General features: G+C 43.1%; 1 protein-coding gene across 1 annotated transcript in view; it reads right to left on the minus strand.

Moving 5' to 3' along the window:
* kcnt1b (potassium sodium-activated channel subfamily T member 1b) overlaps positions 1–15,103 on the minus strand; it is a 388,151-nt gene that overhangs the window by 169,532 nt on the left and 203,516 nt on the right. The window contains exons 2-3 of the mRNA XM_041193666.1: positions 8,918–8,997; positions 5,302–5,401 (exon numbers count right to left, since the gene is read on the minus strand). Of these exons, the coding sequence (XP_041049600.1) occupies positions 5,302–5,401; positions 8,918–8,997 (180 nt within the window). The remainder of the gene's footprint in view (positions 1–5,301; positions 5,402–8,917; positions 8,998–15,103) is intronic.

Raw genomic sequence — 15,103 nt, forward strand, 5'->3', positions numbered from 1 at the left:
GTGGAACTCCTGACGTCACCCCGCATCATTTCAATTTTCAGGTCAGCAGGGCCGCAGCCAAGTCAGCTGTGTGTCCGCCGACCTGTCAATGGCCAATTGAGGCCATTGACAAAGTACTTAACGAAATTAATGGACCTGCCCGCCCAACCTTAATGTTGGCGGGCAGGCTGGGAGCCCTGGCGGGCTTAAGAAAAAGCATGAAACCTCATCCATGGGTAGGATGAGGTTTCATGAGGGTTTTTAAATTTTTAATAAAGGTTTCACTGAAAGTGATGGACATGTCCCAACTCATGTGACACTGTCACATGAGGGGACATGTCAGGGAAATTTTGTATTTGTCTCTGTAACATTTTAAAATTTGGAGTCGATCTCCCTGAAGCAGCACTTAGCCTCAGGGAAATCAATGTGCTATTTCACGCGCATACACAAAAGAGTGCACTCTTAGCTGAGGGAATCCCCCCCCCCCCACCTGCACAGGGAGCGCATAGCGCTTCCTGGCGGACGTCATGCTGGGTGGGCCGTAATTGACCCGCCCATATAAAATGGCGACACGCCCCCAATCAGGGGCGCCGATCGGAGGCGCGCCTGCCCACACCCACTTCTGCACACCCTCCTCGACGGGGGGAAAATTCTTTGCCTAGTGATACAATGGAAAATTTACATTCAAAGGGAAAGCTAGGTCAATAAAGACAGGAATTTGTGTGTGTAAGGCAGAGGCATTTAAGACCTAACCAGCCTGTACGCCTCCAACCAACTTGCAAAGGAACTTCATTTGGAATTCATAAGGTCAAATGTGCTTTCCTGGTGTCTATTTAAAGTTTATGGGTTACTGTTGCCTTAGTGGAGATTTTCCTGGGGGTGATTAATTTGGGTATTTAAAAAGTTATTATAGTAGTGATTTATAGTCATGTGTATTTGTTCAATTTGTTGTTAAATTAATAAATGTTTAATTTAGTTTTATATAAAAACTATGGTGGTCTTATTCCTATTGAATTCAAAGGCTGCATCTCGAGATTACAAATTGCAAAAATGGATATGACAGTTGTTTGAAGCTTCCCCCTGGGATTTGAACAACTCAGCCTTTACCATCAACTGGGTCATAATATAGAATCCAAAGTGAATGTGAATGATTTGCTCCAATAGAATTCCTTTTAACGTGAAGGATAGTAAAGAACGTTCATCCACTAAAGTTTTGTACAAAAGGTGAGAATGGGAAATGATTTGGCCCATTGGAATTATCTACAATGGGGGTGGATGAGAAGCAATTAGAACAGCAGTCTCCTTATTGTGGCTGATGGGCTATATGTGACTCCCTCAAACCTTGGCCGTCCAGACCCCTAAAGCCCAGTTCATACCATCTCAATTCAACTTATGTTTCTTGACCACTGGTTTGTTTTGTTTGAATTTCATGGGCTTCGAGGCTGGATGTGGTGTTGTTTCCTTTTTTATGCATGAATACTAAGGCAGAACTCCAGTTAGCACCAGCCACTTGAGACCTATTCAAATGAACACGAACCATGGGTTAGTCTTCAGATGTGGCCCCCAAGACTGTTATATGGCCCGCAAAGAGAAAAAATCTTTAATGCCTGTGCACTAGATTTCTATATAATGGGAGTGAACATCAAGTGCTTTAGTACATTAGAATTCAGTGCTTGGATCAGATATAGTGGATGGACTACACTGATGATTAAAAAAAAACACATCTAAGAGGTAATAATGGGATTCAGTCTACTGCAGTCATGTCTTCTTGATGAATGGGCTAGATAAAACAAGCCATGCATCCTGATTTCCCTGTGGTCTATCATTTATGTCTTGGCTGTTAAACCCTTTCCATTTTCTCATTTTGCAGCACAGAACTAATAGTAATCCACATTCAGCAGAACTCTTGCTTTCTTGAAAAGTCTCCTCAACATACAAAACAAAAACAGAAATACCTGGAAAAACTCAGCAGTTCTGTCGAAGGGTCATGAGGACTCGAAACGTCAACTTTGTTCTTCTCTGCCGATGCTGCCAGGCCTGCTGAGTTTTTCCAGGTATTTCTGTTTTTGTTTTGGATTTCCAGCGTCCGCAGTTTTTTGTTTTTATCTCCTCAACATACACTCGGGCCTCAAAATCTACCTTGAGGAGATAATGTACAAACATTCAATGCATACCCCTGGAACCCTTCTCTCTGTGTCTTTACAGAGGCCCTTTAAAATAATTGGGTCACCACAGGTACAGTTGGGAGGAATTTCATTGAGATTGAATCCCTAATTTTCCATCCATTAACATGGAAATAAAATAAGATCAGCCTTTAAGTGCTGATATTCATATCCCACAACATCATTTCGGGGCTTATAAGTAAATCTGCCTATTGTTGAAAAGAGAGAGATGTTGCTGAAGTTTTTCATCTTGCACTCATCAGGACCAACTCAAGAATGCCAAATTTCAAACGATCACAACAATTGATACTGCAGGAGAAAAGGGTCCTGATTGGCTGACAAGTTGACTCTGATTGGCCGAGCCATTACTATGCAGAAAGCAGCACGGAATTATAGGCTCCCCCAAGCTCCTGGGTAATTCAAAAAAAGGGAAAGGCTTGAACATAGTCCTTTTAATTGCAGAAAACAGGTCCCTGCGTATGAAAAAATGTCGCCTCTAGCAAGTGTAAATGAGCCACTGATTATCTTAAATTGGTTGTGAGTGTTTAAATCTGGCTACTTCACTGAAAGGCAAGGCTGGGTCTGCAGCAGCCCCCAGTCCTTCTTGTGGAGCCAGGAGGTGCAATCCTGTTCCTTCCGGCTGCACAGAAATGGAACTGTGAAAAAAAGTTACTCGTCTTTTCGTGGGCAGCCTCCAGTGACACATTGAAAGAAAGACTGACAGTCAGGCTGCCGAAGAGCCAGAACAACTGAAAGGAGCAGGTACAGCACAACCTCCACTTAGCTGATTACCACTTTTGCATCGGGATCGTAAGCTGATGTTAGAGCCCCAGTTTGTTTTTTTTAAAATACATTCACGGGACGTGGGCTTCGCTGGCTAGGCCAGCATTTATTGCCCATCCCTAATTGCCCTTGAGAAGGTGATGGTGAGCTGCCTTCTTGAACCGCTGCAGTCCATGTGGTGTAGGTACATCCACAGTGCTGTTAGGGGGGTAGTTCCAGGATTTTGACCCAGCGACAGTGAAGGAATGGGTGATATATTTCCAAATCAGGATGGTGAGCGGCTTGGAGGGGAACTTCCAGGTGGTGGTGTTCCCATGTGTCTGCTGCCGTTGTCCGTCTAGATGGCAGTGGTTGTGAGTTTGGAAGCTGTGATCGAAGGAGCCTTGGTGAATTCCTGCAGTGTACACTCATGCCTCCTAATGCCTGCTTCAGGCAGCCGTCCTGCACATTTGGATGCCCTGAGCTGCTAATTTGGTAGTCAAAGCACCTCTGGTCAATATCAAGAGTGAAAAATTAGCAGCTGAAATTTGTCAGTTGCACAGACGCAGGGGGATGAAGGTCATCCTTCCTTGCTGTAAGTTTCTAGGATCCTACTGAACCTTAGTTTTTCAACCAAGAGAAAGGCAGATTCAGCAAGGTCCAATGTCTTGACACAAGTGTATGAGAAGCAGCATTTTGCCTCAGTAATTTCACAAGCTGTCATGAAGAGGTGCTCTAGCAAGTTAGAAATAAGAAATAAAAACACAAAGTGCTGGAGTCAGACGGCAGGGTGAACCTATGGGGATAAAATGGACAAGGGAGGCCATCTGAACTGTCAAGGTGACTTCATCTAGAGATAGTTCAGCTGCATACACAATTCATCCAGTTACTTCATCCCCCTGGAGATGCAAAACAAAACCTGAAGCTGTTTCATGAAATATTCCTCTAGTGAGCGTCTGGGAGGGTGAGACCCATTCATATTTCAACTGTGGCCTTTCAGTCACAGAACAAAGTGTCTGATCCAGAAGGTTAACCTATTTCTTCTCTTACATACATACCATATGGGTCTAGCAATCTCTGCTTTTGTCTCTATTGAAATTTATGCAAAATATTGTAAATAACCTTGACATTAAATCTTAAAAATGGAATCAATGTGTGTTAAATTATTCCATGCACATTGCTTTGCAGCACATTTCACAACAGGGAAAATCGCTTTTTGCTTCAACCGTTCACTGAATTGTTCATCTTGGGTCCAAGCCCTCCACTATAGGACTTGAACACAGAACCTGGGCTGGCCATTCAGCATTCTACTGAGGGAGTGCTGCATTGGTGGAAAATGCTGGCTGTCAGATCAGTGGGTCATGTTGAGTCCTGCAGACACAAAAGGTCGCATAGTGCAAGGAAATATTGCATCTAACTGGCATTCTAGTGTAAATGCTGGTGTAAACACTGAAGTCTATTCATAATATAACCTGCTGGTCTACCTAAAAGAGATACAAATTATAGATTTTCTTTTATAGTTACTCACTGGTTGACTTTCTGTGATCTTGTGCACCCAGGGGCCAATGCTAAGTCTAGCCTTTAGAATAAGCAACCCTAGAGAGCAATGAGTAATTGAACCAGGATGTGTGGACATAACTTATTTCCCATTTTGAAGATAACGCATAATGAATAAAATGACAATGATAAATGAGGCTTCTTTAGACAGGGACTGCACATAGATAGAAGCTTTTGAAGAGATTATATTGATATTTTCATAGAGCGAGATGAAATAAGGTGGGAGGAAGCTCGTGTGGTGCCTAAACTTAGGCATAAACCTGGGCCTAAAGGCCTGTTTCTAAGCTATAGGCCGGGATTTTCCAGCCCTGTCGTGGGTGGGACCCGCCGCGGGGGAGGCGGTGTCCCAGCCAGGAGTCCATTGACTTGCGGTGGGACCGGAAGATCCCAGCGGGCGGGTGAGTGTGGGAAATCCTGCCCATAAATTCTATGTAAAGATATGTAATTTCCATGAACGTTATTCTTTTCAAATCTGAAGGACCAGACAATTGGTGCCCTAAGCAAGCCACCATTTCGACAGAGGTTAGCTGTACCAAGCAGCTCCCCAAAAAATTATGTCAAAATCCAGGAAGGATAGGAAACAGCCACCGTTCCCTCAACATTGAACAGATCAAAATCATGGATGTGGCACTGGTAATGCAAAAGAATTTCTTTTTTTTAACAGTCACAATATTTGCTTAGTTAAATTGCACATGCTGATGTCAACACCATTGAATCTGGAACCACACCGAGATATAATTGGCAGAATGAATCACTGCTGGCTTTGTCAGAGTAGATTAATAATGGGAGTATGTGCATTGTGATTCCAGTAGCTTTAATTGAAAAAAAAACAATGCTTTACCATCCAATTCCTTGCGTGGGATCATCCAGTAAAACCCGGAATATGTACAGAATGCAGGTGAGCACCTTCAGGGAGAAGTTAAAGAGTCGTATTCTTAAACCTGTAATGACAGAAAGCCAAAGCACCCTTGATTTAGGATCATTTGAAATGAAAGAATCAATGAATTAAAGGAGTGTCAAGTCTGGCTCAGTTGATATCACCTTTGCCACCGAGTCGGGGAAGCTGTAGGCAATCTTAACTGAGACTTTAGTGGAATACTGAGGGATGGTTGCAAGGTCATGAGAGCTGAAGTTTGCATGAGATGTTAAACAAAGTCACTTTTGGAAAAGTTTTGAAAAGTTCAAAACATGCAATAAATACAATATTTGAAGAAAACAATCATGGCATGCGTTGGTGAAATGGTGCTTCCCTGACAGAATAAAAATGGTATACTGTAACCTCTCCTGACTGAAAATCTATTGTTCAGAAACACCCATTGTCCAGAAATATTTTGAGCAGAGTCAAGCAGCTCCTGGCATCATTTTAGTACACTATTTTGGCAGCGGAAACATGGAGGGCACAGGATTTGGAAAAACTCAAACAATTCTTATCACTTGTGTTTTATCACTGTTTTATGCTCCTGGTGGATATTTGGATCTAGAGTGCTTACTGGTCCTCACACTTGTGTTTAGGCATTCTAACCTCATTCTACAATCCAGAAAATTCCAAAATCCACAAATTACTTGGTCCCAAGCATTTCGAACAGGAGAGGTTCCAGTGTACAACGAATCAGGTACACGTGTAGTTGAGAGGTATGTCAGCCACTAGAGGGAGAAATGTGCAAATTACAAATCCAACTTCAGCAACCAATTTCATGCCACATGTCAGAAAGAATTAGACTGCGACAGCTCATCTCTTTGAGGGGTTTTATTCTTTTAGGCTGACCCAATTGACAAATGTATTATTTTCCTGCGATGCTGCAAAATTGAAACTTCCCTGGGAATCCTGGTTTCAAGCTTAATTCTGAGTGTGTCAATCTCAACGAGCTTTGCCATCGATGATGTCTCCTTAAGCCGTGGTTCTCTGACATTTTTTTTCACATTTGTTTGAGCAAATAAGTCATATTGAAGAAAGCTGCTTCTATCTGAGCTCAGCAAACCTGTATTCTTCAAACATCAGGAAAACACTTAAAAGCTGTTTAGCAATGACTTGCATTTATATACCACCTTTAACATGGTGAAATGACACAGGGGTGCTTGCAGACAAAATTTAACACCAAGCCACAGAAGCAGATATTAGGTTAGATTGCCAAAGCTTGATGAAAGAGGTAGGTCTTAAGAAGTGTTGTAAAGGAACATAGGATACTTTAGGGGGAAATTGTTCCCATTTTTGGAAGGACCGAGAACAAGGGGCAAAAGAAGCAATGATGACATGAGGAAAAACTTTCTCACACAGCAAGGTGAAGTTACATTCAGATCAGCCATGATCTTATTGAGTGGCGGAAGGAGCAGGCTCAAGGGGCTGAGTGGCCTACTCCTGCTCCTAATTCACATGTTTGTATGTTCGTAAGTGGTTAGGATCTGGAATGCACTGCCTGAGATTGTGGTGGAGACAGGTTCAATTGAGGCATCCAAGAGGGAACCGGACTATTATCTGAGAAGGAAGAATATGCAGGGTGAGTGGTACTGGGTGAATTGTTCCTTCAGAGTGTCAGCACAGACAGAACAGGCCAAGTGGCCTCCTTCTGTGCTTTAACCATTCTGTTACTGAGAAATTCAGGAACTTCAGGTCTCAGCAGCTCAATACTCAACCTGATTGGCTGCATTATGAACACACCTTCCTTGGCCACTAAGCCCTGGGGTGGGACTCAAACCCAGAGCTTCTGGCTCAGAGGTAGGGACGCTGCCCACTGCACCACGAGACCTCTTCTCTGCCTTCACACTATACTTTAAATACAACAGTTACATATGCAAGACTTAAAAGCATCATTTAAACTGCCATTCATCATGTGACACAGGTACAGTAGCATAGTGGGTATGTTACTGGACTAATAATCCAGAAGCTTGGGCTAAAAGTACAGAGATGCAAGTTCAAACACCATCAGGTTGAATGTACTTAAATAAAGCTGAAATAAAAACCTATCAGTGTCACTAATGGTGGCGGTGGTGTTGTGGTATTGTCACTGGACTAGTAATCCAGAGGCCCAGGGTAATGCTCTAGGGACCAGGGCTTGAACCTCACCACGGTAGTTGGTAGAATTTGAAACCAATAACAAATAAAAATCTGATAATGACCATGAAACCATTGTTGTAAAAACCCATTTGGTTCACTAATGTCCTTTAGGGAAGGAGATTCTGCGGTTCTGTGAAATCTGCCATCCTTACCTGGTCTGGCCCATTTATGACTCGAGACCCACAGCAACGTGGTTGACTCTTAAAAATGCCCTCTGAACAAGGGCAATTAGGGATGGGCACTAAATGCTGGCGAGCCAGCGACTCCCACATCCCATGAATGAATAAAAAATATGGTGACCACAAAACTACCACATTATGGTAAAAATCCAGCTGGGTGCATTAATGTCTTTTCGGGAAAACCCCTTGGGCTACAAATGACTCAAGACCCAGAACAATACAGCTGACTCTTAATGGTCTCTGAAATGGTCCAGCAAGTCGCTCAGCTGCATCAAAGCTGTTCCCAAAAAGACTATAATTCATATGGAAATTGCAGCAGTCCAACAAGACAGCTCACCACTGCCTCCTCAATTAGGAATGGGCAACAAGTGCTGACCTTGCCAGCAACACCCACATCCTGTGAATAAATAAATCAAAAAGTATCTAATGAAATGTCATTTGTAACGACAAGCCTTGGCTGCACTTTATTTCGTTTTAGCTGGTTTCAGTGATTCTTCTTTGCAATGTTAATTTTGGCTGTCACGTAGTGTCACATCATGTCCAACCTGTATCTCATTTTAATAACAATGCCACTAAATTGAGTGAGTGGGCTGAGATGGCTCATTAAGGATCAGCATTTCCCAGAATTTTCTACCTGTATCTCTTCCCCACTCCCAAATTCAATTGCCTTTCCTCACCTTTTCTTCTTGCTTGAATAGCCGCTGTTTACCTGACAAGTTCAGCATTTTTATTTTGTATTTCCCTGGGAAGGATGTGACCGAATTCTTCCCTGGTCTGACAAATTAATAGGTTTAATGCAGCCTGACGTATATAAACACATATTCCCTCTTCTTTCCATCTAAATGGGCATAGCATGCAGACAGAGCAAATGCATAGGAAATTACACAATGACTTAAGACTTCACAAATTATTTTAATTTATGCAAGTTAACAATGTTATCGCTCATAGTGGCTACATGGCGTTGCCACTCATATTACTGTCTGGGGATTTTACTATGCGCAAAGTGGCTGTGGCATTTTTCAGGCACTCCACCAAAATATTTAGTTGCATGCCAAGTCCTTCAAGATGTTTCTGAGAGATGTGTTAAGACACTACATAAATGCAAGTGTTGTTTTATTAATTCTGTGTTTGACTGCTCTGTGGATTACGATACAGTTTTTCGTTACAAGTGTGAAACAGTGTTGTTGGGGATTTATTTCTGCAACCATCCTGGCCATTTCACTTACTTGATCTTTGGTTTTTAATGAAGAAGAGCTTGAGTCGTTCCTTGAAGGTGTTTTCATTCACATAGAATTCTACCTGCACCCTGGAGGAACAGAAAGTAAATCTTGTAACATAAATGATGGTCTTGATAGCTGATTTTCAGTCTTCATATTATTATTTGTAGTGTTCATACATAACACCACCCAGGCTCAGTTAAGACTGGCAGACACACACACACACACACACATATACACACGATTTTAACTCCCCTCAGCTGGTATAAACAGTGGGGTAGAGATCGAGGTAGTCAACACACTGGCCAGTGCTGCACAGTCATTTCCCCCTGAGGTTCACTCAGCAGCACAGCTGTGCGGCCAAGTCAGATGGGAGCCTCATGAATCCATTATTACAATCTTGTTGGAAATGTGGCCAGCAGTGGAAGTAAATGCACAAAGCATGCAACAGGTTGAATTAAGAAAGTGAGCATCTGTAATGTGTGTGCTGTATAATGTTTATCAGTAAAACAATGCAATCCTAAAGTATCACATGACAAGCATGTACTTAAACATTCCACTTCACCACTAACATTATTGTGCGTCATGATGCACGGCTGAGAAACATTCTGCTTGTGTGTAACACGATTGTAAATGCAGTCAGAGGGCTTCCTCTGCTCCATATTTCTAGTTCTTTTAGAATGTCTTTATAAAATATTCTCAGGTTAGTTAACGGGAGCCCATTATGATCTTGCTGCACTTGGTAATCTTTGATTTCCAGGTCAGTGCTTTACATTCCTTCTTCATATTTCCCTAGAGGGGCCATCAGAAGTTTTGTGCTGTATGGTTCACGAGTGTCACAAGAACTCCAATGAGCCAGAAACTGGACACAAACATCAATCGTGGATCACCACAAACAGTAAGTGCACCCAGACAGCAGCAAGGCTTTGAAAAATGCTTAAAACAGTTTATGACCTAAAAATAATACAAACTGCAGACTTAATGGTTTATGGAAGAAAGCCCCCTATGGGCATCATAACCCATTTATGCCTGTGGCTTTACAGTGCAACCAGGTGGGTAATTTCTCATACACTGTGAGACCCCAAGATGTAACGAATGTTTCACTGTTGCCCAGAAATGGTGTTATGAATTACTAGCCACCAAAAGTTTAACATGTTCATCTCAATGTCCCATTTATCTTAACTAAGGGCAGGATTTTCCCGTCGGCGAGCAAGTAAAATGACGCACGGTGACTTTGGGTGGAACTCCCGACATCACCGCGCCCCATTTAAATTTTCAGGTCAGCAGGGGCTCAGCAAAATCAGCTGTGCGGCCGCCGACCTGGCAAAGGCCAATTGAGGCCATAGACAATGTCATTTAAGTAATTAATGGACCTGCCCATCCAACCTTAAGGCAAGTGGGCAGGCTGGGAGCCCTGGCAAGCATTAGAAAAAGCATGAAACCTCGTCCATGGGCAGGATGAGGTTTCATGTAGGTTTGAAAAAATCTAAAGTGGCTTGTAAAGTGATGGGCATGTCCCACCTCAGTGTCACTTGAGGGGACATGTCAGGGAATTTGTTTTTTTCTATTTTTAATATTTTTTTACAGTAGAGACGATCTCCCCGAGGCAGCACTTAGCCTCAGGAAGATGAGTGCGCTCTTCCGTGCGCATTCACAAAATAGCGCACTTTCGGGTTTAGGGATTCCCCCGCCCACATAGGGATCACATAGCACGTCCGTGCAGACCTCACGCTGGGCCTGCTCTTCAACCTCCCCCCTAACGGGGAGAAAATTCTGCCCTAAGTTAATTCCTCTTGTCACGACTCACTGGGGATAGCGCGTTGTAATATCAAACCCCACTGTTCCCTGAGCCCCAACAAATGTGAAAAGTTTGACCAAACCATCAGATTGCTCCAATTCTACCTACCTGTTTAATTTAGGTCAACAGAATACAAGCACCAGGTTTGTAAACTTAATAAGTAAATAACTGTTTATTGAGCAAACTGTCATTAACCAGTGGCAGAAGAAAGAAATATGAACTTCTAATTTTTAACGCTATAACTTAAACTCTGCCCATTCTTAAATCCCTATACACACACAAACAAGACACATAAAAGCATGGATTTTAAGGGTGGGATAAAACAGTTCAATAGCACCAATCCGGGGTACACGATTCTCATCAATGTCCTACAAATTCCTTTCAGTTCTTGTTGATGATACGAGATGGTCTTCCAGCACTTTCAGTATTTAGTTCACTGGTTGAGCACTTGCCTTTCAATGTCTCTAACAGTGATTTTCCCCATTGCCTCTTGAGAGGGGTTTCCAGAGACAGAGCAGATTATAGAGATATGAGGAGAAAAAGACAGCTAGTTATTATTGTGGAATTACTGGAATCTTCCACACAAGGGAAAGAAGTTTTTGGTCTTGTTCCTTTCAGGCTAGGAGCTATTCTGCTGCACTGCCCTCACACTTGGTCACCTGGTCAGGAGCCAATTAAAATGTTGTCAGGTAACGCCCTTGGTCCAGGACTCCTTTCTGGCACCATCCTGTCTTTCGTGGCACACTCTGTTCCAGGGCTGTAACATTGTTTATATCTCTCATCCTGTTCCAGTGGACATGTCATTCAAACTGCAGCTATTGTAATTTTAATCCACAGTCCAACAGAAAATAAAAATATATGTTCTTTACAACAGTCCAACAGAAATAAAAATATATGTTCCTTACACCCAGTTAGAGCGGCAGAGGGCCATGAAGGTAAATGTATGAGATGCTGATATGTTCCTATCCCAAGGTGTAATTTCAGAATCCTTCCTGGCCTTTATCATATTAACTCTCCTCACCAGCTAGTTGTGAGGGAAAATGCTTTTGTTTAATAAGAATGACCTACTACAATTGAGAGGTCGTGTGGCACAATGGGTAACATCCCTGCCTCTGAGTCAGAAGCTCCAGGTTCAAGTCCCACCCCATGACTTGATGGCCACGGAAGGTGTGTTTGTGACGCAGCCAAACAGATTGAGTATCAACCTGCAAATCCTTCCAACACATGTTGATGGCACATGGTAAGAGCAGGAGAGATTCCTGGTCAGCCATGGGATGGAAAGAATGTTGGAGTCTCTGCCATCACTATCTATAGCTCCAGACTACAACATGCATGTAAAAAGTGCATGTTGCCACAGCAACTCGTTCTCCCTCAATGGACTGTAACACACCAGGATACCAGGTTTATTTATAAAATGATATATCTCAGGCAGATGCTAAACAAAGGAAAACGAGAAATTGTAATATTTTCTGTCCAGTAATATCACTGTCATATGTCATATGTGCTGGAAGACAGGCTGTTGGGGTTTGTAAATACGGGCCAGGATTTTTCCTATGGCGGGTGGGCTGGGCAGGAGTGGGCGTGGGTGTAGGCGGGGGCGGGGCAGGTGCAGAGCCGCCATTTTACGTGAATGGGCCAATTAAGGCCCACCCAGTGTAATGCACGGCCGATTGAGCTCAGCGCTACCTGTGCAGGCGGAGGGAGGAGGGAGAGTCGGGGCCAATGCTCTTTCATGCATACTGTATCACATGAATGGGGACCATGGTTTTATATTTATGAAAATGTATTTATTTATTTAATAAAAGCTTCAGGAAACCTCATCCCGCTTGTGGATGAGGTGTCCTGAAAAACGTGAAGGCCGCTTGGGCTTTCCAGCTGCCTGTCAACCTTAAGGTTGGATGAGCAGCATTCTCAAGTGGTTCAACTGATTTCTTAATGGCCTTAATAGGCTGTTTACATTTCGGCAGGGGCGCAGCTTACACTGGCACGCAGCCGCTGAACGAAATATCCCAATGACGTTGGGATGCATGCCCGATGTCATCGTGCATCATTTTACGCATCGGCACGCCGACTGGAAAATTCTGCCCATGGTAATTGGAGTAAGAGCCAGAGTGACTGCAAGTTTCTCAAACCAACAGTAAGAAGTGGTTTTGATATGTTAATGAACCAAGAGGAACTTTAATCAGAGTTTTACATAAAACAATAACAGGCGTAATTTTGAATTGAGTTGTTTTAGTTCAAAGGGGGTTATAAGACGATAAGACATAGGAGCAGAAATTAGGCCATTCGGCCCATCGAGTCTGCTCCGCCATTCAATCATGGCTGATAAGTTTCTGAACCCCATTCTCCCGCCTTCTCCCCGTAACCTTCGATCCCCTTACCAATCAAGAACCTATCTATCTCGGGTTGTAAAAAATATGTAAGTAAATAAGGTAAAAATAGGGTAAGTTTACTTTTTTTAAAGCCTAAGAGCTAAAGTAAAGAAGCATCTAATCAATTCAAGGAAGAAGAAAGCATTTCTGGAGAGACAGGTTGAGACAATAGGGAGATCAAAGGGAAGGAATGCGTCTAAGGAAATACTGAAGCCTATGTGGGGGGTAGCTGCTTAGATTTCCCAGAAGAAGCAGGATGGATGGTCAGAACTCCCAGAAGACAGTGTGAACAAGGCCAGACCTGAAGAACCAGTTGCTGTCAGCCTCAGGGAACACCGCAAGAGAAAAAGGCACTGTGTGGTAAAAATTACTGGAATTCTATAGATTTTGAAATCTTTAAGAATAGTTGAACAGAGAAAGGGACGGTTAGCTCCGAGAGTAGTTAAGATAAGGTTTTGTGGAACTGTTTTAAAGTTCTGTTTACTGTGTGAAGTCATTCTTATGTTTAAGTGCAATTGTGTCTTTTTTGCTTTATTCTTTTAATAAACATTTACTATAAAATCATCACAAGCAGTCAGGGACATCATTTTCTGATTTCAGAACCTCTTCTCATTCTATACAAATTGCAAAACCTGTCTTGGCAGCTGCTTCAAGTTTCCCTCTGGGATTTGGGCAGCTCAGTATTTAACATCCGCCGTGCCATATCACTATTCACTCAATGGTGGTGTGGTGTGGTGGCAGGGGGATGGCGTGATTCTGACCTGCAGCCTAAAAGTTGCAAGTGTCTTCTAAACTACACAGTTCCCTCACCAAACAATTGAATTAATTGACCTGCTCACTTAGGGATTGGAGAATGTGGCACCAAAACAGTGCTTCAACACCTGTTCGCACCGGAATTTTGGAATGTGCATTTTATGGTGTAACATTACATTATCCAGATTAACAGGAGTAACCCTGGAGAAGATCCACCTAGTAGGCTATTAAATGAGGTAAAAGCTCCAATTTTAATCATTCGGGGTAATTGGGTGGGCAGAATTAAAGCAACCACCAAACTGCTGCACCTGCCCCTCCCCCCCCCCCAACTTTGGCAGTGAAATTTTAAATCTTCATGTCGGAGCAGCTGATGGCAGGCAAGGGAGAGTGGAATTTTTTACTCATGTTGTGGAGTGCTGTAACAGAGGAGTTGGGGGTTAGGAGGCATAAAGCCTGGGGCATTGGAGACCTACACTTTTGTTGTGTGGCACTCCTGCTTCTACTGGCTCTGCTGGAAAAGTGGAAAAAAACCTTCCTGATTGGGTATCTTCTGGCCTCTTCCTGCTGTCCTCACCTGGAGAGAAAGTCACAATTGCTTCCACGCTCAGGATAAAGTCAAAACTGTAGTCGGGGCCCAATGACATCCTATCCCAAGACATGATGGCTAAGGAAAGTGTGTCCATAATGTGACCAAACAGGTCGATTATCAACCTGCAAATCCAAGGGCAGGTGGTAAGAGTGGGAGAGATTCTTGGTCAGCCACCTGGTGGAAAGAATGGCCAGTTCTGCAGGTTTAAGGAAGGACCCACCAGTTTCAGGTGCCACCCAAGAACATCCAGTTAAAATGGAAAGTGGCGGGGTCAAGCCTGAATGCCACAGTAAAGTCATTAAAAACAAAAAAACTGCGGATGCTGGAAATCCAAAACAAAAACAGAATTACCTGGAAAAACTCAGCAGGTCTGGCAGCATCGGCAGAGAAGAAAAGAGTTGACGTTTCGAGTCCTCATGACCCTTCGACAGAACTCAAGTTCTGTCGAAGGGTCATGAGGACTTGAAACGTCAACTCTTTTCTTCTCCGCCGATGCTGCCAGACCTGCTGAGTTTTTCCAGGTAATTCTGTTTTTGTTACAGTAAAGTCATTGTCCTGTTTTAAATGCTCACCCACCTGGTTACCCTAGGGGTGAGGGTGGATGAAAGGTTTATAATTGCTCCTTAAGTGTAACAAGACAAACACTTCTCATGTAAACGGCTCCAACTGGTGATTGTGCACAG

This window comes from Carcharodon carcharias, chromosome 8 (assembly GCF_017639515.1).
Source record: "Carcharodon carcharias isolate sCarCar2 chromosome 8, sCarCar2.pri, whole genome shotgun sequence".
NCBI lineage: Eukaryota > Metazoa > Chordata > Chondrichthyes > Lamniformes > Lamnidae > Carcharodon > Carcharodon carcharias.